The sequence below is a fragment of the Kogia breviceps genome, chromosome 8 (assembly GCF_026419965.1).
Source record: "Kogia breviceps isolate mKogBre1 chromosome 8, mKogBre1 haplotype 1, whole genome shotgun sequence".
NCBI classification, from domain to species: Eukaryota; Metazoa; Chordata; class Mammalia; order Artiodactyla; family Physeteridae; genus Kogia; species Kogia breviceps.
Genome location: NC_081317.1, coordinates 54,366,826 through 54,388,465, shown reverse-complemented (window position 1 = coordinate 54,388,465; position 21,640 = coordinate 54,366,826). Strand labels below are relative to the sequence as shown.

General features: G+C 43.6%; 1 protein-coding gene and 1 non-coding gene across 3 annotated transcripts in view; one reads left to right on the top strand and one right to left on the bottom strand.

Moving 5' to 3' along the window:
* ACER2 (alkaline ceramidase 2) overlaps window positions 1–20,109 on the top strand; it is a 31,148-nt gene extending 11,039 nt beyond the window's left edge. Inside the window, exons 4-6 of one of the 2 annotated variants that reach the window (XM_059071143.2) lie at window positions 4,664–4,801; window positions 10,355–10,492; window positions 14,245–20,109. In XM_059071143.2, the coding sequence (XP_058927126.1) occupies window positions 4,664–4,801; window positions 10,355–10,492; window positions 14,245–14,431 (463 nt within the window). In that variant the 3' untranslated portion in view covers window positions 14,432–20,109. The remainder of the gene's footprint in view (window positions 1–4,663; window positions 4,802–10,354; window positions 10,493–14,244) is intronic. The other variant, XM_059071144.2, reaches the window with a different exon arrangement.
* TRNAW-CCA (transfer RNA tryptophan (anticodon CCA)) lies at window positions 19,483–19,555 on the bottom strand. The gene has a single exon. It is a non-coding gene; the product is annotated as a tRNA-Trp (tRNA).
* Window positions 20,110–21,640: the final 1,531 nt, after the last annotated feature.

Sequence of the window (21,640 nt, the reverse complement as noted above, 5' to 3'; positions counted from 1 at the left end):
CAAGTAGAAGCAAAAAGGAGGGTGTTCCTGATCTTAGATGAAATATGTTCTCCATCGTGCTGAGACCTTTTACAGAATAGAAACCGGAAATAGCCTAAGCCAACCTGCTGTGTTTCAGTTGTGTGTCTTGTTTCCTTGTTCAGCTTCAGGAGAATGACTGGGGGGTAATCAGAAAGCCTTGGGAGGTAGGGCAGGGGTGAGGGCAGGGGTGGAGGTGGATGCCACTCGGGCAGGGGCACGAAGTGGCTTGGCCAGTGGGGACTTTTTGCCTCTGCCTGAGAAACACACCCCTTACCTTTTGGCCTTTTCTATGGTCTCAGAAGGTGTCCACCAGTTACCTCCATGCTTTCCCTGAGCACAAGTGCATTAGATTGAGAGCTGAGGAACCACTTTGCTCTTAGATCTGATTGTTCAAGTCCTGGGATCTGAGTGAGAAGCTGACGAAATGGGAATAAGGGTTTTGTTTGTTTGTGGTGCTCTGGAGGCCTGGATTTGAAATTCCACTGGACAGTTTTTAATGTGTTCATAATAGAGAACCTTTTTCTTTTCTTGTCTCTTGGTGGGTACAGGAGAGAAGAAAATGGGAGCAATGCTGTAGTAATGAAAACGTACCGACTTTAATAATGAAACACATTTTGAGGCAGGGAGGTCTGTGACCCCCCGGGACTCTTCCATCGCCAGCACTCTGCAGCCTTTCTCTGGTGAAAATGTGAACTCTCTGCCTTCAGTCTGGGGAGAGTCCTTTGGAGGCACTGAGCACCCTTTATGTCTATATCCTTGGCTTTGGCGACCCACCTGGGTTTGATTCCTAGCTTCCCTGCCTACAAACTGTATAACATGTCTTGACTCCTTAACTTTCTGTTTCCTCATCTGTAGAATTAGGTGACTCATGGTGTTCACCTCAGGGTTCTTGTGAGATGATCCTGCAGAGCTCTCTGTAGAGCACTAAGAACATGGTCAGTGCTTAAAGTTAGCTTTCGTTATTACCAATGGCACGTGGAAATTTCTGCCCAGAATTTCTGAGATATGCATACCGATTGAAGGAGAGAATGAACATTGCTAATTTTAACGAGCAAAGAAAGAAAAGGTGCATGTTATAGCTCACTGTAAATAAGGATTTCAGCTCTATTTCTTGGCCTTCAATTTGCCAGTGGTGGGGAGAGCAAGAAGGCCAGAAGGCCAAACCCCTCTGTGTGGGCTTCACCACCCATGATGTGGGGACAGGTGGCAGCTCTGCAGTGGAATGGCAGGCCAGACCAAAGATTTTGGGTCAAAACCAGGAATTCTGGAGACTGGGAGTGTGTGTTTTAACTGCCTCAACTTACATGATAGTTAACATTTGTCTCCCCTCAGCCCCCCCTTTTTTTTTCAGTGATCTAGACTTTGCTGGAATATTTCTAAAAACCTATTAGGAGTGGTTCCAGTGTGAGATTTCTAGAGAAGAGAGGGGAGAATGTGTTGGCTAAGTGACTTTGGATCAGACAAATACGGATTTCAATAACAGTCCAGTTTTTTTTTTTTTAAGCTCTGATACCTCATTTTGCTCATCTGTAAAGTGGAGATAGTAAAAGTATCTACCTTAGGGGTTAGAAATATATGGGAAAATCATATCAAGTGTATAATATAGTGTCTCTTACAGAGTAAAGACTCACTAAATGCTAGAAGTTTTTATGAATGGCTAATACAGATAAGAGTTTTGAAGATATAAATATCTAGAACAGCAGGGAAATTATCAAAGTCCATATGTAAATGGAAGTAATTGGTGGGAATTTTTAAAAAAGGGCTGTCTTTCATCTTGCCTGGAATGTCTGAAGAATTGTCAGCATATACACTCAGCTGTTGATGGTTATTAATAATTTGACATTTTTGTTTTGAGGAAAAGAACTTTGTAGGCTAATTGTATCCATTTTCTAAAGAATTTATCTTGGTTTTTATGATGTTGCGTCTACAAAATGTAGGGACAGCCCCTCACTTTATGATCCAGTTCATATTTTGAATCCTGAATAGCAAGGTTGCAGTCTGAGGTTTGCCTGTCCTGCTCTCTCTGCCTGGATAACCTGGGGCCTCCATCTCAGACTCTCTGGGCTGTATCAGTTCCTTAGAAAATGACGGGGGTGGACCTTCCAGGACCAAATGCTGGAGTCCTGTGAGTATCGGGGGCTTGTTCTAAATAGGTTATATTTTAGCCTTAAACGGGAGTTTAAAGCAGTGGATCTTAGCCAGGGACATTTCTATCCCATGCAGGCCATCTGGGAAGTTTAAGGACATGTTTTTGGTGGCCCCAGTGATGGGAGGTTTTATCATCCATAAATTCCATTTCACTTCAGAAGAGTAAAGGGGGCATTACCAAACATTTGATATAAAAAAAGGAGCTCGGGGCCTGATAGGGCTGAAAACCATTGCTTTAAAGGGTAGCTAATGATAAGAACAGTAACAGTATTATTATAATAATATTATGATGATGGTATTTGGTTGCTAGATTTTGGTTTGGGGAATACAGGAAGAAGGGGTGCTAAGGGTTGCCTGACCTTGTGTTCAGTTTGAGCCCATAATGGGCTGGAAAGTTGAAAACAGGAACAGAGGCCACAGTAAGGGTTGTTTAGAAAACACCCGATGGGGACCCCTTGCTTCCTGGATATTTCTAGCTCTCTCTGTCCCCAGGGCCTCTGGTGACTGTGGGGTCGGCTGGTGACCTCTGTTGACTTCTGCTGGTTGCAGAATCGTGCGTTCACACGATGTCCTCATTGGTTAAGCTGCCTTCCAGAAACGCATTCCTCCACACCCTCTGGGGAGTGGTAGGGAGGTGTCTACCCACGTTCCCCTTAGAGAAAGCATGTTTCGTCAAGCTTGTTGCCTTTGAACTCTTCGGCAGAGCTATGTAGAGCCTTTGCTGACTGCAGCACCAGCTTAGTCAGCTTTTCCCTGCGTGTGATATTATCAACAATGATGTTACTTAAAATAACATTTCTTCTCAAACGATGGTCATGATAACAGAAATAATGGAGTTTATTAGCACACACCATTCACCAGGCTCTGTGTTGAGTGCTTTAATGCTTGAAAGAACACCATGGGGCCGGTGTCTTGATTTCCATACAGAACGCCTGAAGCCTGGGGAGTTTCAGTGACTTGCCAAAGAACCCAGCGTTGCTAAGTGATGGAAGCAGAATGTGAACATAGTGGGTCTCATGTTGCTCTCCGTGTCCTGTGCCTGAGTCCTAAACCATTGGATACAGAGATGATGCAATTTGGAAGTACCTGAGTATGTATTTATGCAGTCTGAAAGGCGAAAAAAGCCTTGACGTGTCACAGAACCTCAAACCCAGTAAGAGTTACCGTGGGTCTCCAAGGGCCATGCGTATGCCTGGGGCTAGGGCCTGTCACCCTGCCGCCCTCAGGCTGAGCCGCAGACTTTTATCCGGTAGCTGAAGGATGCCTTCAGGTTCTCCTGAGGATTTGCTGCCTGGATCCTTTCCCATATACATATGTTTTCCCTCTGGTTAAAGTTCAGGGCTACAATTCCTGTTCATTCCAGTCAGAAAGTTGGCAGCTTGATCAATGGTTTCCTGTGCCTTGATGATAAGTGGTATTCCTCTTTAGGAGGTCCATGTGTATTTTGAAGGTTTCAATGCACTTTGATTTCTTTCTAGTGGAATTTCATTCAGATTAGCTTCCTGTGACCCTTTCCAGGGCTCTTGGCCAAAGTAAATTGTGCTAATGAGGAATAACAGAAACTTCAGGAAAATCATATGCCCCTAAATTTCAGTCATGGATATGGCCTTTGAGATCATCTAGGCCAGACTAGACAGGAAATTTATAGATAAGGAAACGAGTCCCAGGGAGAGAAGGAGCGTGTCCAGGGTCACGTCGCCACTTCTAGATCTTGCTACCGAAAGCACCTTCGCCGAAGGATGTAAGGATGGTATTGATTATTTTTCTAAGATTTGTTATGTCGAAAACCTAACACAAAATTCCAATGCATACTAGACTGGATTGTCAGTAAATTTAGACACTAGAATTTTAGATTTTTGTGTGCTAGACACATAGGGCACTTTTTTCTTTTACTCTAGGAAGTTTTATGGTTTGTAAATGGTCTCTGTTTTTCTTATAAAGGTCATACGTGTTCACCTTGTAGAACAGGGGTTGGTAGACTATGTTCTTTGGCCAGATGGGCCCCTTGCCTGTTTTTGCAAATTCAGTTTTATTGGTGCATAGCCATGCCCATTTGCTTATTTGCTGTCCACAGTGGCAGAGTTGAGTAGCTGAGGCAGAGACCCTGTGACCTGCAAAACCTAAAATATTTACTATATGACCCTTTACAGAGAGAGTTTGCCCAATCATGCTGTAAAACATCTGAAAAAAGAAATACAGAGAAATGCCACTAAAAAAAAAATCAAGTATTCATATCTCACCCTTAGGGATTTAGGTTGATTTTAATTTTACCATTTTCATGGCTAAATATTTTGAAAATTTCTTATTGTTTCCTAAGGATAAATTCCTAGAATAACCGAGCCAGTGCGCGAGAATGGAGTTTAGGTTCCTGGTACTTAGCGCGGAATGTCTTTTGAGCTTGCACTCCCATCAGCAGTGTCTGTACTTTGCCAGCATTCAACAAACCAACACGACCTCCTTTGCTAATGGATTTGGTTTGCTTTCACCCATGTAGGGGCAGGTTCAAGGCGGTGGTCTGCGTCCTGTCTGCAGTTACAACGTGCCTGGCGTTTGTCAAGCCTGCCATCAACAACATCTCTCTGATGACCCTGGGGGTTCCTTGCACGGCGTTGCTCATTGCCGAGCTAAGGAGGTGGGTGCAGGTCTTCCTGCCTGGCCCTGAGGTTGTCCCTGGGATAGGAGCAAACCAGCTCCTGGTTCTTTTACTGACCTTGAATGTGGAAGAGGAGTTACTCCTCACAAAGAGTAGTTCCAGACTTTTGGATTAGCATCAAGTTGCCTGGTTTGGTTCAAAACATTAATGATCTCATTTTCAGAAAGAGGGGAGCACTGTATGCAATGCATCCCAGTGGTTCGAAACTAGCTTAGGAGGAACATCTTAAGGACCTGGTGAGTGCCTAGACCAAGCTGCCTAGAGTTAATTCTGTAGAAAGGAGAACAGATGTGCTCATGTGACAAGAATAAGGAGAAAAGCAAAGTCCTAGAGAGGCTATTGCATTTACACACAGAAGGAAAAAGAAGTGAATGTCTATATACAAAGTAGCACTGCTGCTTTCTCGGAGGCTTAGTTTCTTAACAGTCTATCAGGTAAAGCCTTTGCTGTTTGTGTAAGCATTTTCTTGTGGGAAGTTGTATGTGCAGAGTTCAGGTTGATATCCAGAAACATTTTAGTTTAGCTCTTGTGTGTTTATGACTGTCTTATTCAGCCCCAATTAAAACACAACTCAACCACTGCCCTTATTGTAATACTCTTTGAAATGCTTCTTTTTCTCTGCACTCACTTGTAGACATCCATTTTAATTCATGACTCATGGTCATGGACATAGATGCTCTTAATTGAAGTCTTATATTTATCTACCTTAGTGAGAGTTTCTCTGTGTAATGTGTTATCAGCTTTCTCTCAGTCTTTGTTTTGAGTGGAGACATGTATATATTTCCTTCCATTGCTTTGCCTCTGGGTGTTGTTTTGATTATCAGCAATACCAGGCAGGGTCAAAGGTGGTTGAAGAGGTATTTAAACTTGCTGGCTGACAGTGGAAAGACTATGTTCTGTCTTGTCTTGTCTTGCTGGCTTTCAGTAGCCTTCACAGACCTGGGAAGTAAGAGACCCATTTCAGAACACTAACAGATCTTAAAGCTCTTTCGAAAACAATTATTGGGTTGGCCAAAAGTTTTGTTCGGTTTTTTCCATAAGATGGCTCTAGTAGTACTTAGTTGTCTTTAACTTCATTCAAAACAATTTTGTTAGATTGTATGTGACAGCTGTCATATTAGCGTGCATTTAAAAAAACCACTTATCGGGACTTCTCTGGTGGCGCAGTGGTTAAGAATCCGCCTGCCAATGCAGGGGATGCGGGTTTGAGCCCTGGTCTGGAAGATCCCACATGCTGCGGAGCAACTAAGCCCGTGCGCCACAACTACTGAGCCTGCGCTCTAGAGCCCACGAGCCACAACTAATGAAGCGCGCGTGCCTAGAGCCCGTGCTCTGTAACAAGAGAAGCCATTGCAATGAGAAACCCGCGCACCGCAACGAAGACTAGTCCCTGCACACTGCAACTAGAGAAAGCCCATGCACAGCAGCCAAGACCCAATGCAGCCAAGAATAAATTTTTAAAAGGACATTAAAATTGGTGAATTTTTGTGCCATTTTAATATTGAAGATGGAAGAAAAAAAGCAATATTTTTGGCTTACTATGCCTTATTATTTCAAGAAAGGTAAAAATGCAACCAAAATGCAAAAAAAGACTTGTGCAGCGTATGGAGAAGGTGCTGTGACTGATTGAACATGTCGGAAGGGTTTGTGAAGTTTTGTTCTGGAGATTTCTCAATGGATGATGCTTCCCATTCGGGTACACCAGGTGAAGTTGATAGTGATCAAATCGAGACGTTAACTGAGAACAGTCAACGTTATACCATGCGGGAGATAGCTGACATACTCAAAATATCCAAATCAAGCATTGAAAATCATTTGTTCCAGCTTGGTTATGTTCATGGCTTTGATGTTTGTGTTCCACGTAAGTAAAGCGAGAAAAACCTTCTTGACTGTATTTCTGCATGTGATTCTCTGCTTAAACGTAATGAAAACCTGCCATTTTTAAAACAAATTGTGACAGGGCAATGAACAGTGGATGCTGTACAATAATGTGGAATGGAAGAGATCGTGGGACAAGAGAAATGAACCACCACCAACCACACCTTCATCCAAAGAAGGTGATGTTGTGTATATGGTGGGATTGGAAGGGAGTCCCATATTATGAGCTCCTTCTGGAAAACCAAACGATTAATTCCAACAGATACTGCTCCCAGTTAGACCAACTGAAAGCAGCATTCAGCGAAAAGCATCCGGATTTAGTCAACAGAAAATGCATAATCTTCCGTCAGGATAATGCAAGACCGCATGTTTCTTTGATGACCAGTCAAAAACTGTTGCAGTTTGGCTGGGAAGTTCTGATTCATCCATCGTATTCACCAGACATTGGTGATGTTGTCACATCACCAAGTGACATAGCTGTGTTGAGAATATTTTGAAATAGACTTTTTTCTGATTATAGGAGTGAATTTATTGTTAAGGAAAACTTTGAGAACACAACAAAGGGTCAAGAAGAGAAGAAATGACAGCCATCCTCTCAGTTTTTCTGTCCTAAAATAGGGTCCTGATATATATGTGTGTATATATATATATATGACCTGTGTCCTGCTTTTCCCGTTTAATCTCACACTGACATTGTGATATAAGCCCTGAAAAGTGGAGATAAAACCTGATGAAGCGCAGGTTTGGACAAGCCTCAAGTTCACATAGCCCTTGTTAGTGGTGTACAGCAGGACCTGTGTCTCTAGAAGCAGAGAAAGTGTCAGTACTGGGTGCCCTGAGTCCCTAACTCCGCAGGACTTTGCTTTCCCTCCCTGCTTCACAAGTGTCAGCCCTGCCCCGCCTCTTCCGTGACCACCTGCCTTTCAGCCTCTCTTGCCACGAACACTGCAACTGCAGCTCTCTGTGCTGTTGTGGCCCTTAAGCCAGATTTCCTAGGTTTAGTTAAATTGAGCTTACATAGCTCCTCTTAGACCAGGCTAACTGTCTACGTATTTGTTGATGCTTGTTTTTGTTAGTTTTCATTTTACCTTTTAACATGGCAAGAGGCCTGTTTGTTATTATTATTTTTTTATAAATTTATTTATTTTATTTTTGGCTGCGTTGGGTCTTCGTTGCTGCAGGCGGGCTTTTCTCTGGTTGCCGCGAGCGGGGGCTACTCTTCGTTGTGGTGCGCAGGCTTCTCATTGTGGTGGCTTCTCTTGCTGCAGAGCATGGGCTCTAGGCGTGCGGGCTTCAGTAATTGTGGCGCATGGGCTCAGTAGTTGTGGCTCATGGGCCCTCGGGCGCAGGCTCAGTAGTTGTGGCACACGGGCTTAGTTGCTCCACGGCATGTGGAATCCTCCCGGACCAGGGCTCGAACCCGTGTCTCCAGCATTGGCAGGCAGATTCTTAACCACTGCGCCACCAGGGAAGCCCAGGCCTGCTTATTTTGCCTTGTACAGTGCCTGGTGTGGATTCTGAGAATTTGGTACCCAATCAATATTGTTACTGTTTTTTTTTTTAATCTAAGAAAAAGTTCTGATCAGATCACTAGGAGGCAGTTAAAGAGCAAGCCTTATTTTTAAGTGCCTATGCTGGACCAGGCACTGTTGCTAGATGCTGGATATAGATTAGTGAAAGAGTAGGCCTATTTCCTGCTCATTGGTCTTACAGTCTAGGTAGATACTAGGTATTAACAAATACTTAAACAAATACACAATCTCAGCTTGTGATGCATGTTATGAGGGAAGATGGCAGGGCCCCAGGAGAGAATGTGATGGAGCAGTTCGATGGTGCTTGGGCTGTCAAAGAAAGTCTATTTGAGAAAGTGCCCCTGAAGCTGAGACCTGCAGGGGTGGAGAAAAATGGGCGGAGTGAGGGGACAGGGCTCTGGGAGAGGGGCCGTGGGTCCAAGGGTGGGCCGTTCAGAGGAGACTGTGCTGAAGGGAAGAGGGAAAATGGCAATTGTTCATCTCTGTTTTCGTCACTAAACTGGAAGTAGTCACTACTTATGTCATGGGGCTCTATTAATTCTTTCAAAAATTTTTTCAAGTGGTGCGTTTAGCCCTCCTACTGACAGGGTTTTTCAGTTTGTTTTTTGAGCGGGTCTCTCTGAGCCTGCTGTCCATCCCATTTTCACTGATGCTTTTACTCATGTTTCTATCAGGCAGCTGGGAAAGGTACCGGCAAGTCAGGCTTTTGACAACGTCTACTTGTTTCAACAAATCTGAACAAATAAATATGAGCCCTTCTTGGGTGCAGATATAACGTTAGATGCTGACCCCTGAGAGTGAGCGAGCTTGACTGACCAGGGAGCAGTCCTTTAAGGGAAAGAGACCCTGAGGGAGGGAGGGTTCGAAGGACCCTCAGGCACCAACTGCCTCTGGGCATTTCTCCCCAGGCATAGAAGTCACCCACTTTGCGAGCCATTTGGTGACAAGGAAAGAAAACGGCAGCCGAAATTTCCTTTGAGCTGCTGGGATTTGTTTCAGAAACCCTTTTGTTCCAATGTACATTCCGGAGTACTGTGAGTCTCCTATGTGCCTGGTGCTGTCCCAGGGGCTGGAGATGCAGCAGTGAGCAGCTTACCTGCTGGTAGGAGATAGGTCTTAAATATATAAGGAAAACACGGAGGATGTTAGAGGGGCTGTAATCGCTACAGAGAGAACTAGAGGAGGGGAAGAAGTTGACAGGGAGGGTCACTTAGGGGGAGGAAACAGGTGGTGCGATTGTTAGGAACAGTGCTCAGCAGAGGGCTCCCGGAGTGACATCTGAGCAAAGGTTCGGAGGTGGCGAGCCGCGTGTATATCTGGGAACAGCATTCCAGGTGGCAGGAACGGCAAGTACTAAGGCCTGGAGGAATGTGCCCAGGATTTTGGAGGAATGGCAAAGATCCCCAGGGGGTTTTTTGGGCAGAGGCAGTGAGGGGAAGAGTATGGAGGAGGGGGTAGAGCCCAGAGGAGAAGCCAGCACACTGGGGCCTCGCGGCCTCCGTGAGCAGTTTGGCTTGCCCTCTGGGAGGAGGGCAGCAGTTGGAGGCTTTGGGGCAGGGCCTTGAGAGGTGACTGTAGGAGCAGGTGCGGATGGAGGCAGTGGCTGTGACTCAGGCAGGAGATGGTGGTGGCTTGGAGCCAGGTGGACGTGATGGAAAGAGGTCCGATTTTGGAGACATATTGAGGGGCGGATGAATTGGATGTGGGACGTGCGAGAAAGAGAGCAAAGGATTCCAAAATTCTTGGCCTGAAGTCCCGAAAGCACAGGGTGGCCTCTTCCTGAGAGGGCCGGGAGGAGAACGGGCATTGGGCGGAAGAAAGGATGTGGGAGAACGTCGTGGGCATGTAAAATTTAGATCAACACTGATCATCGGGTGGACATGTCGGGAATGTGACATGTGGTTTGTAAGTCTGCAGTCAAGGAGAGGCCTCGGGGAGGAGTGTAGCTTTATGAGCCATCAGGGTACGTACGGTGTTTACATCCATGAGCATGTGTGATGGGGCGTTGGGTGGCAGCCCCGGTGCCAAGGGGCCAGGGAGGCAAGAGGAAGCAGAGGAGAAGTGGCCAGCAAGGTAAGAGGAGCCAGGACTGACACAAGCTGTTCTCTGCATCCCCGGGCAGGTGTGACAACGTGCGTGTTTTTAAGCTGGGCCTCTTCTCGGGCCTCTGGTGGACCCTTGCCCTCTTCTGCTGGATCAGTGACCGGGCCTTCTGTGAGCTGCTGTCGTCCTTCCACTTTCCCTACCTGCACTGCGTGTGGTGAGCCCCGCTCGTGGTAGGGTGGGTGGTCACCGGGCAGGGTCTACACTCTCTGTCACTCCATTCTCCCTGCAGGGGGCACAAGTGTACTCAGGGGACAGAGCAGAGCCTGGGTGCCGCCTCTCCTCAAGTAGACTGTCAGACGTTTCAGAAGCGATAGAAAAAGCAGAAACAGCCCCAGGGAGCAGGCTTAGCCGAAACAAACAGACCTAATTGTCTGTGCTTCATGTCTGTGGTCTCTCGCCTCTAACTCCATTATTAAAGCAGAAAGGAGCTTGGAACTTGAATCCGTAACCTGAGCTCTAGCTAGATCTCCAGGGTGGGGGAAGGTGGCGAAAGCCTGGGACAGATGTGATGTGGGGATAGGACGGTCCTGAATAGGAACCAAGCATGCCTTTTGAGCCTGAGTGACCAGCCTGGGCCTCACAGGTCACCTCGGGACAGTCTCACCCATTCATTTGGCAGGTGGAGACAGAAGCCCAGAGAAGTAAAGTGTAAATTGTTCAGGATCACCCACTTGGTGACATCAAACCAGTCTAGGAACTCAGTAATGGGGAATTGGAGCATCTACAGTTTAGAAGGCTCAGGATATACACTGTTAAGAAAAAGAAAGCTACAAAACAGCACGCAGAATCCTGTACTCAGAAAGCTGAGGAGGAAATCCAGTGGTCTTCCTGGGAATGGCTTCAGCTCCAAACCCAGCATCATCTTTCCCTCTCTGTCCTCCAGGACTTCTGATTGCAAAAGGTATCAAGGAACGAGAGAAATCTGCTTTAGAATGTTCCTTGTAAGCTGAGAGCACCCAGGGAGGAATTCTAGTGCTAAGGAGTTGTTAAAACTTGTTAGATCCAGATTCAGAAGAAGCTTGACCTCCGTCAGGAGATGCCTGAGACTATTTGGTTTGAATGGATTTGCTTGAATTCCCCTGGATGTTTGAACTTGTGTATTTATCTACCATAAGACCTAAGCTGCCCTCAGTTTAAGACTTGGGGACTTCCAGATTTGTTTGCAGAAGATAAGACAAAGTGGAAACAGCTCCCACTGGGGATTCCAGTCTTAGGATCCACTGCCTGATACTTCTTAGGTTCAACCTCGAGTCACATTAGTGAATTTATACACACCTTGTACATTTGAGTTATAATTTACAGATAATCAGATGCACAGATTTTAACTGTGTAGTCTGGTAAATTTTGATAAATGTATCCACCTGTGTAAATAGGCTCTCACTGAAGATATAGTATGTTTTTAATCGATCCAAATTCCCTTATCACACAGTGATTTAAGTAAAATTCGAAAAGTAGACTAATAACTTGGATTCCAACTTAATTTGTTTCTAAATTTGGTGTACTTTCTGAGGTTGTTGTTTTTTTTTTTCCCCAAAGTTGAACCATTTTCTGAGACTTCCCCTGTGGTCCAGTGGTTAAGACTCTGTGCGTCCACTGCAGGGGGCGCAGGTTTGATCCCTAGTTGGGGAACTAAGATCGCATGTGCTGTGTGGTGTGGCCTCAAAATAAAAACAAAGTTGAACCATTTTTTCATCCCAGTTGTAAAGTGACATATTTATTTATTATAACAAATTTAAACAATAAGTAAGTATAGAAAGAGAGACTTTCATAATTCTATCCACCAAAGAGAGAGAACAATTGTTAACAGCCTGAAGTATATCCTTCCAGGTGCTTTATATACATAGTTCTCTAATTCTACTTTTAAAAACAAAAATAACATCATTCTATACGTGATGCATATTGATCCTTCTTTTGTTGTTTAAACTAAATACTAGATCATAGACAGCTTTCCTTACCAGTGCGTTTATATTATCTTCAATGGTTTTTGTGTCCAGTTAATACCGCACAATATGGATGCTTTATAATTCATTTAACCAACCTCTCTATTAATGGATATTTAGGTTATTTCTAACTTTCCACTTTTACAAATAATTGGTAATGAACCTCTGTATTTGTTCATATGCCTGAATTGTGTCCTTAGGTTAAATTATAATATGTTGCCAAATCCAGAGATATTATATCAACGAACACTTTTTACTAAAATCTGTAAGATAGTAAAAGTGTATCTGTAAGATACACTTTCACATATACTGGATATTAGTAACTTAAAAAAAATCTTTGTTAACCTGAAAAGATTTTATTTTCATGTCTTTTTAAAAAATTAGTATTTTGTTGGGCATCGTTTCAAATGTAAAATTACTATATCTTTCCTCTTTTGAAATGTGCCTTTTAAGTTTCTTTATCATCCCTGTGGAGTGTTTCCATTTTTAAAAGTTTATATCCAGCACCTAGTGCCTGACACATAGGAGACAGTCATTACTGTTTACTACCTATATGCCATTTATTGGGCACACTATCAACATTTTCAAAACTACAGAGAATAATATATGGAGCCCCCAGGTAGGCAACACTTGGCTTCAGTAGTATCGACATGAGGCCAATCTCATTCATGCCACCTTCACCCACTACCCACCCACACCCAGATTATTTAAAGCAAATCCCAGACACCCTATGAGATGATTAGTCTTTAGGTTCTATGTAAGATAGGTATTTTAATTCTTTGTCATATAGTACAAATATTTATCCCCAGTTTCCCATTTATCTTTCAGTATGTTAATGATATTTTGTGCCATACTGGTTTAAAATTTTCATGTTCTCACACCTGTCAGTCTTTTCCTTTAGGGTTTTTTTTTTTTCTCTCCCTTCTATATGCATTACAATGTGGCTGTGACATCCCTTAAATGACACTGTTCTCAACTAAGCGAACTGGTAGTACTCTTACAGCCATCTTTATTCCGTGTGTTTTAAAATGTATAGACGTGCATTTCATGTGGCTCTCACGGCCGTTCCCTTTAGGGTTTCTGAACTTTGTGTCATTCTAAGAAAGGCCTCCCCCACCAAAGTTTCTAAAAAATATTTTCTTTAAATATGTCTTTAAATGTATTTTAAATCTTTAATTCATCTGGAGTTAAGTTTCAGTATAAGGTACAAAAGTAAGATTACATGCCTTTAGATGGTCCCTTGCATGATAAAGGTCAATATGAAAACTTTTTACAGGCACAGTGAATTTAATAATAGTAATAAAAAAGAGTTCCCTTACTAAAGTGCAAAAGCAGATGAATCAGTATACAATTATTCCTAATGAAGGGCGTCAGATACGTACAGCCGATTATTAAAGCTAGAAGGGTGGGGGGACTAGTTCCACGTACTCATCGGTTATTTCCTTAGTGCCTGTTTTACTTATTTTACTTTTTTAGTTTAATTCACTAATTCATTAATCAATTTCTTTACATGTCAATCCCATCTTCCAATCTATCCTTCCTCCCCTTCTTCCTTCCTCCCTGGGAACCAAAAGTTCCATTCTCTAAGTCTGTGAGTCTGTTTCTGTTTTGTGAATGAGTTCTTTTTGTTTGTTCGTTTAAGATTCTGCATATGAGCGATGTCATATTAGTGCCGCATATGTCTTGTTTTAAATCCTCGGGCCTCAGTCTTCTCGGTTGAGCCCCAAAGGCATTTGCAGGTTTTTCCTGTTATCAGGCTGGAATGTTTTAGAACATTCCAAAAGAGGCTTTGTTGGCTCAGGAGTTCCCATTCTTCTGCTATTCCACGGATTGTTGGGCAACCTCACCCCTTCTTAATGAAAGGAGGCCCCTGCCTGTCTTCGGAGGGAGGAGCGGGCTAAACCCGAGCACAGTCTTACTTGCGTCCGGTTCTCTCAGTTCTCACGCCGCCACGTCTCCACCGCAGGCACATCCTCATCTGCCTGGCCGCCTACCTGGGCTGCGTGTGCTTCGCCTACTTCGATGCTGCCTCCGAGATACCCGAGCAAGGCCCCGTCATCAAGTTTTGGCCCAGCGAGAGATGGGCCTTCATCGGCGTCCCCTACGTGTCCCTTCTGTGCGCCAACAAGAAATCACCAGTCAAGATCACGTGATGGCAAGGCAGTGGCTGGCCTCTCTGCTTCTTTTCCCTCACGCACCTCAACTTCATCTGCCAGCAGAGACAGCCAGGGGGGTTGCAGAGTCTGGGGTGGGGGTCTGTCTTTTAAAACTTCAGTGCCCTTGGGTTCTAACTAGTGTGTCTGTGGACCGCCAGGACTCCACGGTGCCTGAGGAGCAGCGGGTATCTTCCCCTTTCCCCAAGATGGGAAGTAGAGGGCCGAGGGGCACTAGGTGTGTCTTCTCAGTGTCACCTCCAGCTACAGTGCTCATTGGGCTGCGTCCTTTATGGTAATGGCAGAGCCGTCCCGTGGGGGACCCAGCACTGCACACGCCTCGCTTCCTGGAGAGAGTTTGCTCCAGATCCCACCGTTCCCATGTGCTCTCGGAGCGGACCCTCCCTTGACAGACAAATCCTGCGCCAGACAAGACCCTCTGACTGTATGATGGAAGAGGCCAGAGATTTTCATTTGGGGAAACTGTCCTGAAACGAAAGCAAACAAATGGAACACACACAGGGCTTGTGGCTAAGGAGGCTGGTTTCCTCCCTTGCATCTCTCCATAACCCAGGGTTTACATACATGTGTGCATTCTTTTCCTGCTACCTCTTCTGAGAGATGGGGACTTGACTTTAGATCAGGGTGAAGCTAACAAGAAAAACCCTCTATGCCAAAAACGACACTCCAACTTTAAGCCATTCTTGAAGATAAGCACAATTTTTAAATGCTGACACGGTCCCCTCCCCCCAGCCCAGTACCCTCAAACACACAAAGAGAAGACTAGCTGCCGTGTGAGTGGTGTGAGCGTTCCTTCCATACAGAAACCCACCCCTTAACTGCTTGACCTCTGCAACATTGCCAACGGCCTGTGACAATTGTGGTAGGGGTCCTGGTTCCAACTTTGGAGCAAACATGAAGTTTTAGAAGTTGTTCTCGTTGGAAGCCTCCTGTATGCTGTCCTATTCTGGAAATTATCCTCAAGAATCTTGCCGCTTCTTTCTTTGATATTTACTGTGGGAATTAACACTCCATATCCTCACAGTATGAGGTGCTTCCTGTGGTTTCTCCGTGCTGGCGTTTGACCACGTGCTTTTCTTAAGTGCTGGCCTTAACTACACACTGGCTGCTTTGGGTGCAGCAGCAGGGCAAATCTCTTGCCTTCTGACTTCTCACCTAAAGTGACACTGGCTGCAACTCCTGTCCTCTTCACTGGGCTGAATGGGAGACTCTGCATATGTCTTCAAGGTGCGAGGTGGGAATTCGTGACCTCAGGGATACTCATTTTAACTCAGGCATCTCTTGCTTTGCAACATTCCATCACGGGGGAGGGCAGAACAGATGTGTCCTTCTTGTGTGTATAGGAATCATGTCACTGTCCTAAGTATTTAAGAGTTAGGCAGTAGCAGTTTTTGGCTTGTCCAGGAACTCTTACTCTGGTTAAAATTTGCACAGAATTGCAGGTGAAAAGTCCAAGAAGCAACTGAATTTAGACTTTAGAAATGAGTGACTTTATTCTACTTCTGTGGTTTTCAAATTATTTTAGCAGCAGAACCCTGTTTGCAGTAAGAAATCTTTATGGAGACCTAATGTGTGAAATAATTTGTATTTTATTAGCTTAAATTTATTTCGAGGTTAAACTTACAGCACTTCGTGAATAATATAAAAGGCAGTGAAAATGGAAATTAACAAATTGGTGGTTTCCAAGGTAGAAAAATTTGGTATTGAATGAGTATACACATTGCTTTATTATAGTTTAAAAAATGGTATTTGAATTAAATATTCATGGAATCTTTAATGTACCGATATGAGACCTATGTGGTTTGTGGAACAGAATTGGAAAAACTGCTTTTAAGTCCTTTGGGTTTCAAGTCTAGAATTTTCTTTAAAGGAAAATGTCAGACCATCCAGATTGAACCACCAGGTTCTCATCCATCCTGCAATATAACATGCTCCAGGTAGGGAGTTTGTTATATTTTAAACCCAGCTCTTTTAGTGGGAAATAATAAATAAGGAGAAGCAGAGAGTGTAGGAAATGTTTTGTGTGTGTGAGAGCTTTAATTTGTCTTGAAAGCTCCTCAGTGATGGGAGCGTTGTCCTGTTTCTCCCTATGAAATGAAGGGTGTTTTCCGTGGGAAACACCACCTCCAGCCCCCAAGGCTTTGACATTGCCCTTCCAGAAGGTTCTGAGTGACCTTTGGAAATAGAGATACAATGTGACTGCTGGAAGTAAGGAAGTAAGTACACTAACTCACAGGACTATTTCTCTGCTTCTCCTACAAGACAAATGACTAAGTTAAGTTTCGCAGAGAATGCTTTTGTTATGAAAAACAGAATGCCCTTCTAGAAATTGGTCTTAATGAGATGAGGGCTGAGAAAAAAGTGTGGAATGGGGTATATTTGAAAAAGACAAGACTTTGCTTTTGAACAGAAATCACTACGCTTGCCAGCGTGGGATGGTAAATCAAGAGAGTAGGAATGGGGCTTCCCTGGTGGCACAGTGGTTAAGAATCCTGCCAATGCAGGGGACACAGGTTCGAGCCCTGGTCCAGGAAGATCCCACATGCTGCAGAGCAACTAAGCCCTTGTGCCACAACTACTGAGCCTGTGTGCCACAACTACTGAAGCTTGCACGCCTAGAGCCCGTGCTCCGCAACAAGAGAAGCCACCAATGAGAAGCCTGCGTACCGCAACGAAGAGTAGCCCCGGCTTGCTGCAACTAGAGAAAGCCCGAGTGCAGCAACGAAGACCCAATGCAGCCAAAAATAAATAAATAAATAAAATAAATAAAATTTTAAAAAGAGTAGGAATATACCAATCTTACTTTAAGTTAGGTTTATGGCATCATGCATATTTATATTTACATTTACATTTGTATTCATAATGCTCATAGCACTACATGCATTTTAAAGAAAATGGGGATATTAAGAAAAGTTGATGGAGAAGAAAAAAAGTAATGTGTATTTCTATAGCTCAAGGACAACCATTGTTAATATATTTTGATATATTTCCTTCTTGTCTTATTTTTCCTAATATAATTGTCAATTGATGTCTTTTAGAGCTGACAGTTGATATTGTACCTTGAATGGAATACAAATGCCAGTTGTATATTTTTCCTGAAGAGCAGGTTTGGGGATATACAAGAGTTAGCTGTGCTCTTGAGTGTTTATCACTGGATTCTAAGACTTACTAGTGAGCCTTCCCTTTTAATCGAGCCTCACATGAATGAGCCCTAAGAAATAATGAACTGAATTCTGCTTTTTGATACGCTTCTGCACTTAGATGGACAAGTCATAGAAAATAGCTGTTAAATCTATGGTTCTACAGGTTTTGATGTTTTCAGATTTTAAAAAAGTGCATAGCTTATTTCATTAATTGATGTGCAATCAAGAATCCTTTTTTTTCCCCCTGATAATTCAGGGAAGTGGAGATTTGACAGTTAGGAGTTAGGTCACGGCAGTTACTCAGCATGGCTGTTAGATATTTGTTCTGGTTAGAATTTGCCTAAGAGAGATACCCAGCAGGAACTGGATTTAGAATATTAAAAAACATTAATTTACCAAGTGATCATTTAAGTTAATGATTCTTGTTTTATAATGTTTGACTGATGATTTTTAGAAAATATTTTCTCCCCTTCATTATTAGAATGTAAAACAAGCACTTCAGTGAATATATTGCAGACGTTTGGGGATGAAATATCTACATCTATTTGGTAATAGGCTACCTTTTGGGGGAACTCTGTGCCTGTCCTTCTGAAGAGTGCCTATAAAACATGAATTGTGGATCAAAGTTGTTCTGTTGGGGGACTAACCTTGATGGTCATCAAGCACAGGCTTTGTAAAAATACCATCACGTTTTCTATTTATTGTATTTCTCAGGTGTGTAAAAACTTCTTACTAGTTCATTATGCTTACATGAGCTGGTGCCGTACCGAAGGCTCCAAAACTGGCATGTGATCCTTCCCTGGCTCCTTATCCCTCGGGGCTGACGTGGAACCATCTCTGGGGGACAGGTGAGGGCTGAAGCTTGCCTGGCCAGAGCCCCTCTCATAGCTCCTTTTCCCCAAATGAACTTGGACCTTTTAATAGCCAGCTCTTTGCCTGGGTGCTGCTGGTCCAGCTGGTCAAAGAGGAGTCTCGGGCCAGGTTGGGCTTCTCAATGTATTTTATAGACATTGTTCTCTTACAGATGTTTTTTTTTTTTTTTTAATGACCCCTACTCTAAGGGACTAATTGTTTGAATTGTATCTTTCCTTATATGTTAAACCAGATTTAAGATGATTTTGTAACCACAATATGTAATCAGAGCAAATAGAGTATTTTCAGATATATACCTTGTTCTGTACTTCATATAGGGTGTGCTGTATATGGGTGGTAGGCCCACTGTCTGTGGTAGCATTTGATCTCCATTACTTTGGGAGTAATTCAAGCCCTTTTGAAATGGAGCTTTTGCACTTTATGCTCTTTTTGTGAACTGACTGTGATAGCTATGTTTGATATTAAATCTATAAGTGGTATTTTCTGTGAATACGTATATGTTTGTGTTTATTTCCAAAATGATTTCTGCAACGGCTGCAGTGAGAAATACATTTAATGGATTGTAAAGTACATTTGTTCAAATTCATTTAGTAATGAATTTGGGTATCATTGTTATTAAACATACTTAAAATTAGTGTAGTTAATTGTTGCTTTCTTCTCGGAGCTGTGAAATTAATACACCCACATATTTCCAGTATAGAAGTACCTACAGGCAGTTTATTTTTATTGAAAGTTCTATAATTATGTCATGTGGATATAAAATCTCAAATATAGAAAACAACTCAACTAAGCTGTAGTTTGTCCAGTCACTGGAAGGAAGATCATAGAACAATATAAAATAGTAAATGAGTTTAGCAGGAAAATTCTGTATCTACCTGTTTTTCTTAATTTCCTGTGACCATTTAAAAATATATATATTTATTTACGCTGTGCCGGGTCTTTCTTAGTTATGGCATGCGGGATCTTCATTGCGTCATGCAGACTTCTAAGTTGTGGCATGCGTGAGGGATCTAATTCCCTGACCAGGGATTGAACCCGGGCCTCCTGCATTGGGAGCATGGAGTCTTAACCACTGGACCACCAGGGAAGTCCCTCCTGTGACTGTTTTTTTAAAATTAAGGGATTCATAGGCAATCATATTTATAAGAATAACAGGACTATCAGAGGAGAAAGACGGGGTCAGCAGTATTAGTATCATTGCAGTGGGATTTTTAGACTTCTTTTCTGGCCAGGGTGAGGGGATGAGGGGTGGACACAGGTCTTGGAAAATGCCCATACATAGAATTATCTGGGTATTCAGATGTCCCTAGAAGCCACCCAGATGAAGAACTGTGTGACAGGACACAAAGCCAGGACTCACATCCTTTCTGGTGATGAAATTGCCGTCGCCACAGCTCCACTTTCCCGACTGCCCTCCGAGACCAACCCCAGGGCCCTTCTCGTGTGAGGACTTTCCATTATGAGGAGCCGGAAGGGGGCAGACCCCGGGGGCTGGAAACTTACACCTTAGGAGTTGAACAAATTTGGAATTCACCTCTTCCTCAAGCCTCTTTCCTGGTTTATAGTTTCAGCCACTCCTTAAGATGCTATCTGGGTCTGTCATACTATTCTGTCTCCTTTTGCACTGTTGAATTTTTCCATAAATTAAAAAAAATGTTTTAAATATGGTATTTGGGTTTTCCTCCTCTGCTGTCTCAGGTGGGGTTCAGCCTCCTCCTCTTGCTAGGGGCTGGTAGCCCCTTTCCCCAGTTTGAAGAGTTATCTATATCTCACGTTGGCACTTCTGTCTCTGATCACCTCCAGGCCTGGCGACCCTCTGAGTATTAACTCACGAAAGGGAAAGATTAACCTCACCTGGGTTTTTGTTGGCTTGTTTTATGTTTCTCGTTAAAACATTTGATTCAGCTGCTTTTACCAGCAGAGAGACCAGACGTTATTGTAACAAATGGCAATAAAGTCAGTAGAGTTTATTTTTGTATTAAGACCGGTGGTGGGAAAGTGGCTAACCGTGAGGCTGAGGGCATGGGGTGACAGAAAATGCATAATGACATTATTGGTGACCCTGGCTAGAGATGGATGCCTGTGAACAAAGAAAACCTTAGCCGTCAGGGTAGGCGGGACCTGGAGAGACTCCTGGAATAATACTGCCATCTAGTGGCCTTTCAGGGTATTGCTACCAGGGCACAAGTAAAGTCCTTCCCAATTGCTGATCATCCCAGGACTCACTATAATTGTCTTAAAACTCCCACAAGTTATGCAGACTCTTTTTATTGTTAAAATTATTTTATTTATTTATTTATTGGCTACGTTGGGTCTTCGTTGCTGCGCGTGGGCTTTCTCTAGTTGCGGTGAGTGGAGGCTACTCTTCGTTGCGGTGCATAGGCTTCTCATTGTGGTGGCTTCTCTTGTTGCAGAGCATGGGCTCTAGGCACGCAGGCTTTCGTAGTTGCAGCACCCGGGTTTAGTAGTGGCGGCACGCGGGCCCTAGACCGTGTAGGCTTCGGTAGTTGCGGCTCGTGTGCTCTAGAGCGCAGGCTCAGTAATTGTGGCACAGGGGCTTAGTTGCTCCGCGGCATGTGGGATCTACCCGGACCAGGGATCGAACCTGGGTCGCCTGCATTGGCAGGCGGATTCTTAACCACCGTGTCACCAGGGAAGTCCCTGTGCAGCCTCTTTTCGGGCCCAAGTATGTTTCCCTGGATTCTTTCAAGCATATCTCTGCCTTCATTTTCCTTTCCTCTTTTCCCGCAGCTACTCATTCTTTAACCACTAGGTGTTTGATCTTACTCGATGAAAAAAAAAATCTGCCAAATACCTTAAACCAAATATTTTCCTGTCCATAAAACCAACTTAGAGTAGATGGGATCTGGAGGAAGTTTTTGTATTTATTAACGTTTTATTCTTCTTATTTTTATTTATTTATTTTTTTTGGCCACACCATGTGGCATGCAGGATCTTAGTTCCCTGACCAGGGATAAACCCATACCCTCTGCAGTGGAAGCGTGGAGTCTTAACCACTGGACCGACAGGAAAGTAAGTCCCTGGAGGAAGTTTTTTAATCCCCTGGAGTTAAATTTAGCTTTTGGCTTTAATAGTTTCATTTACATGAGTCAAATGTCATTACAATGCCCCCAATTTTAAGACGGAATCCAGTTTGAACCGACACTTTGCA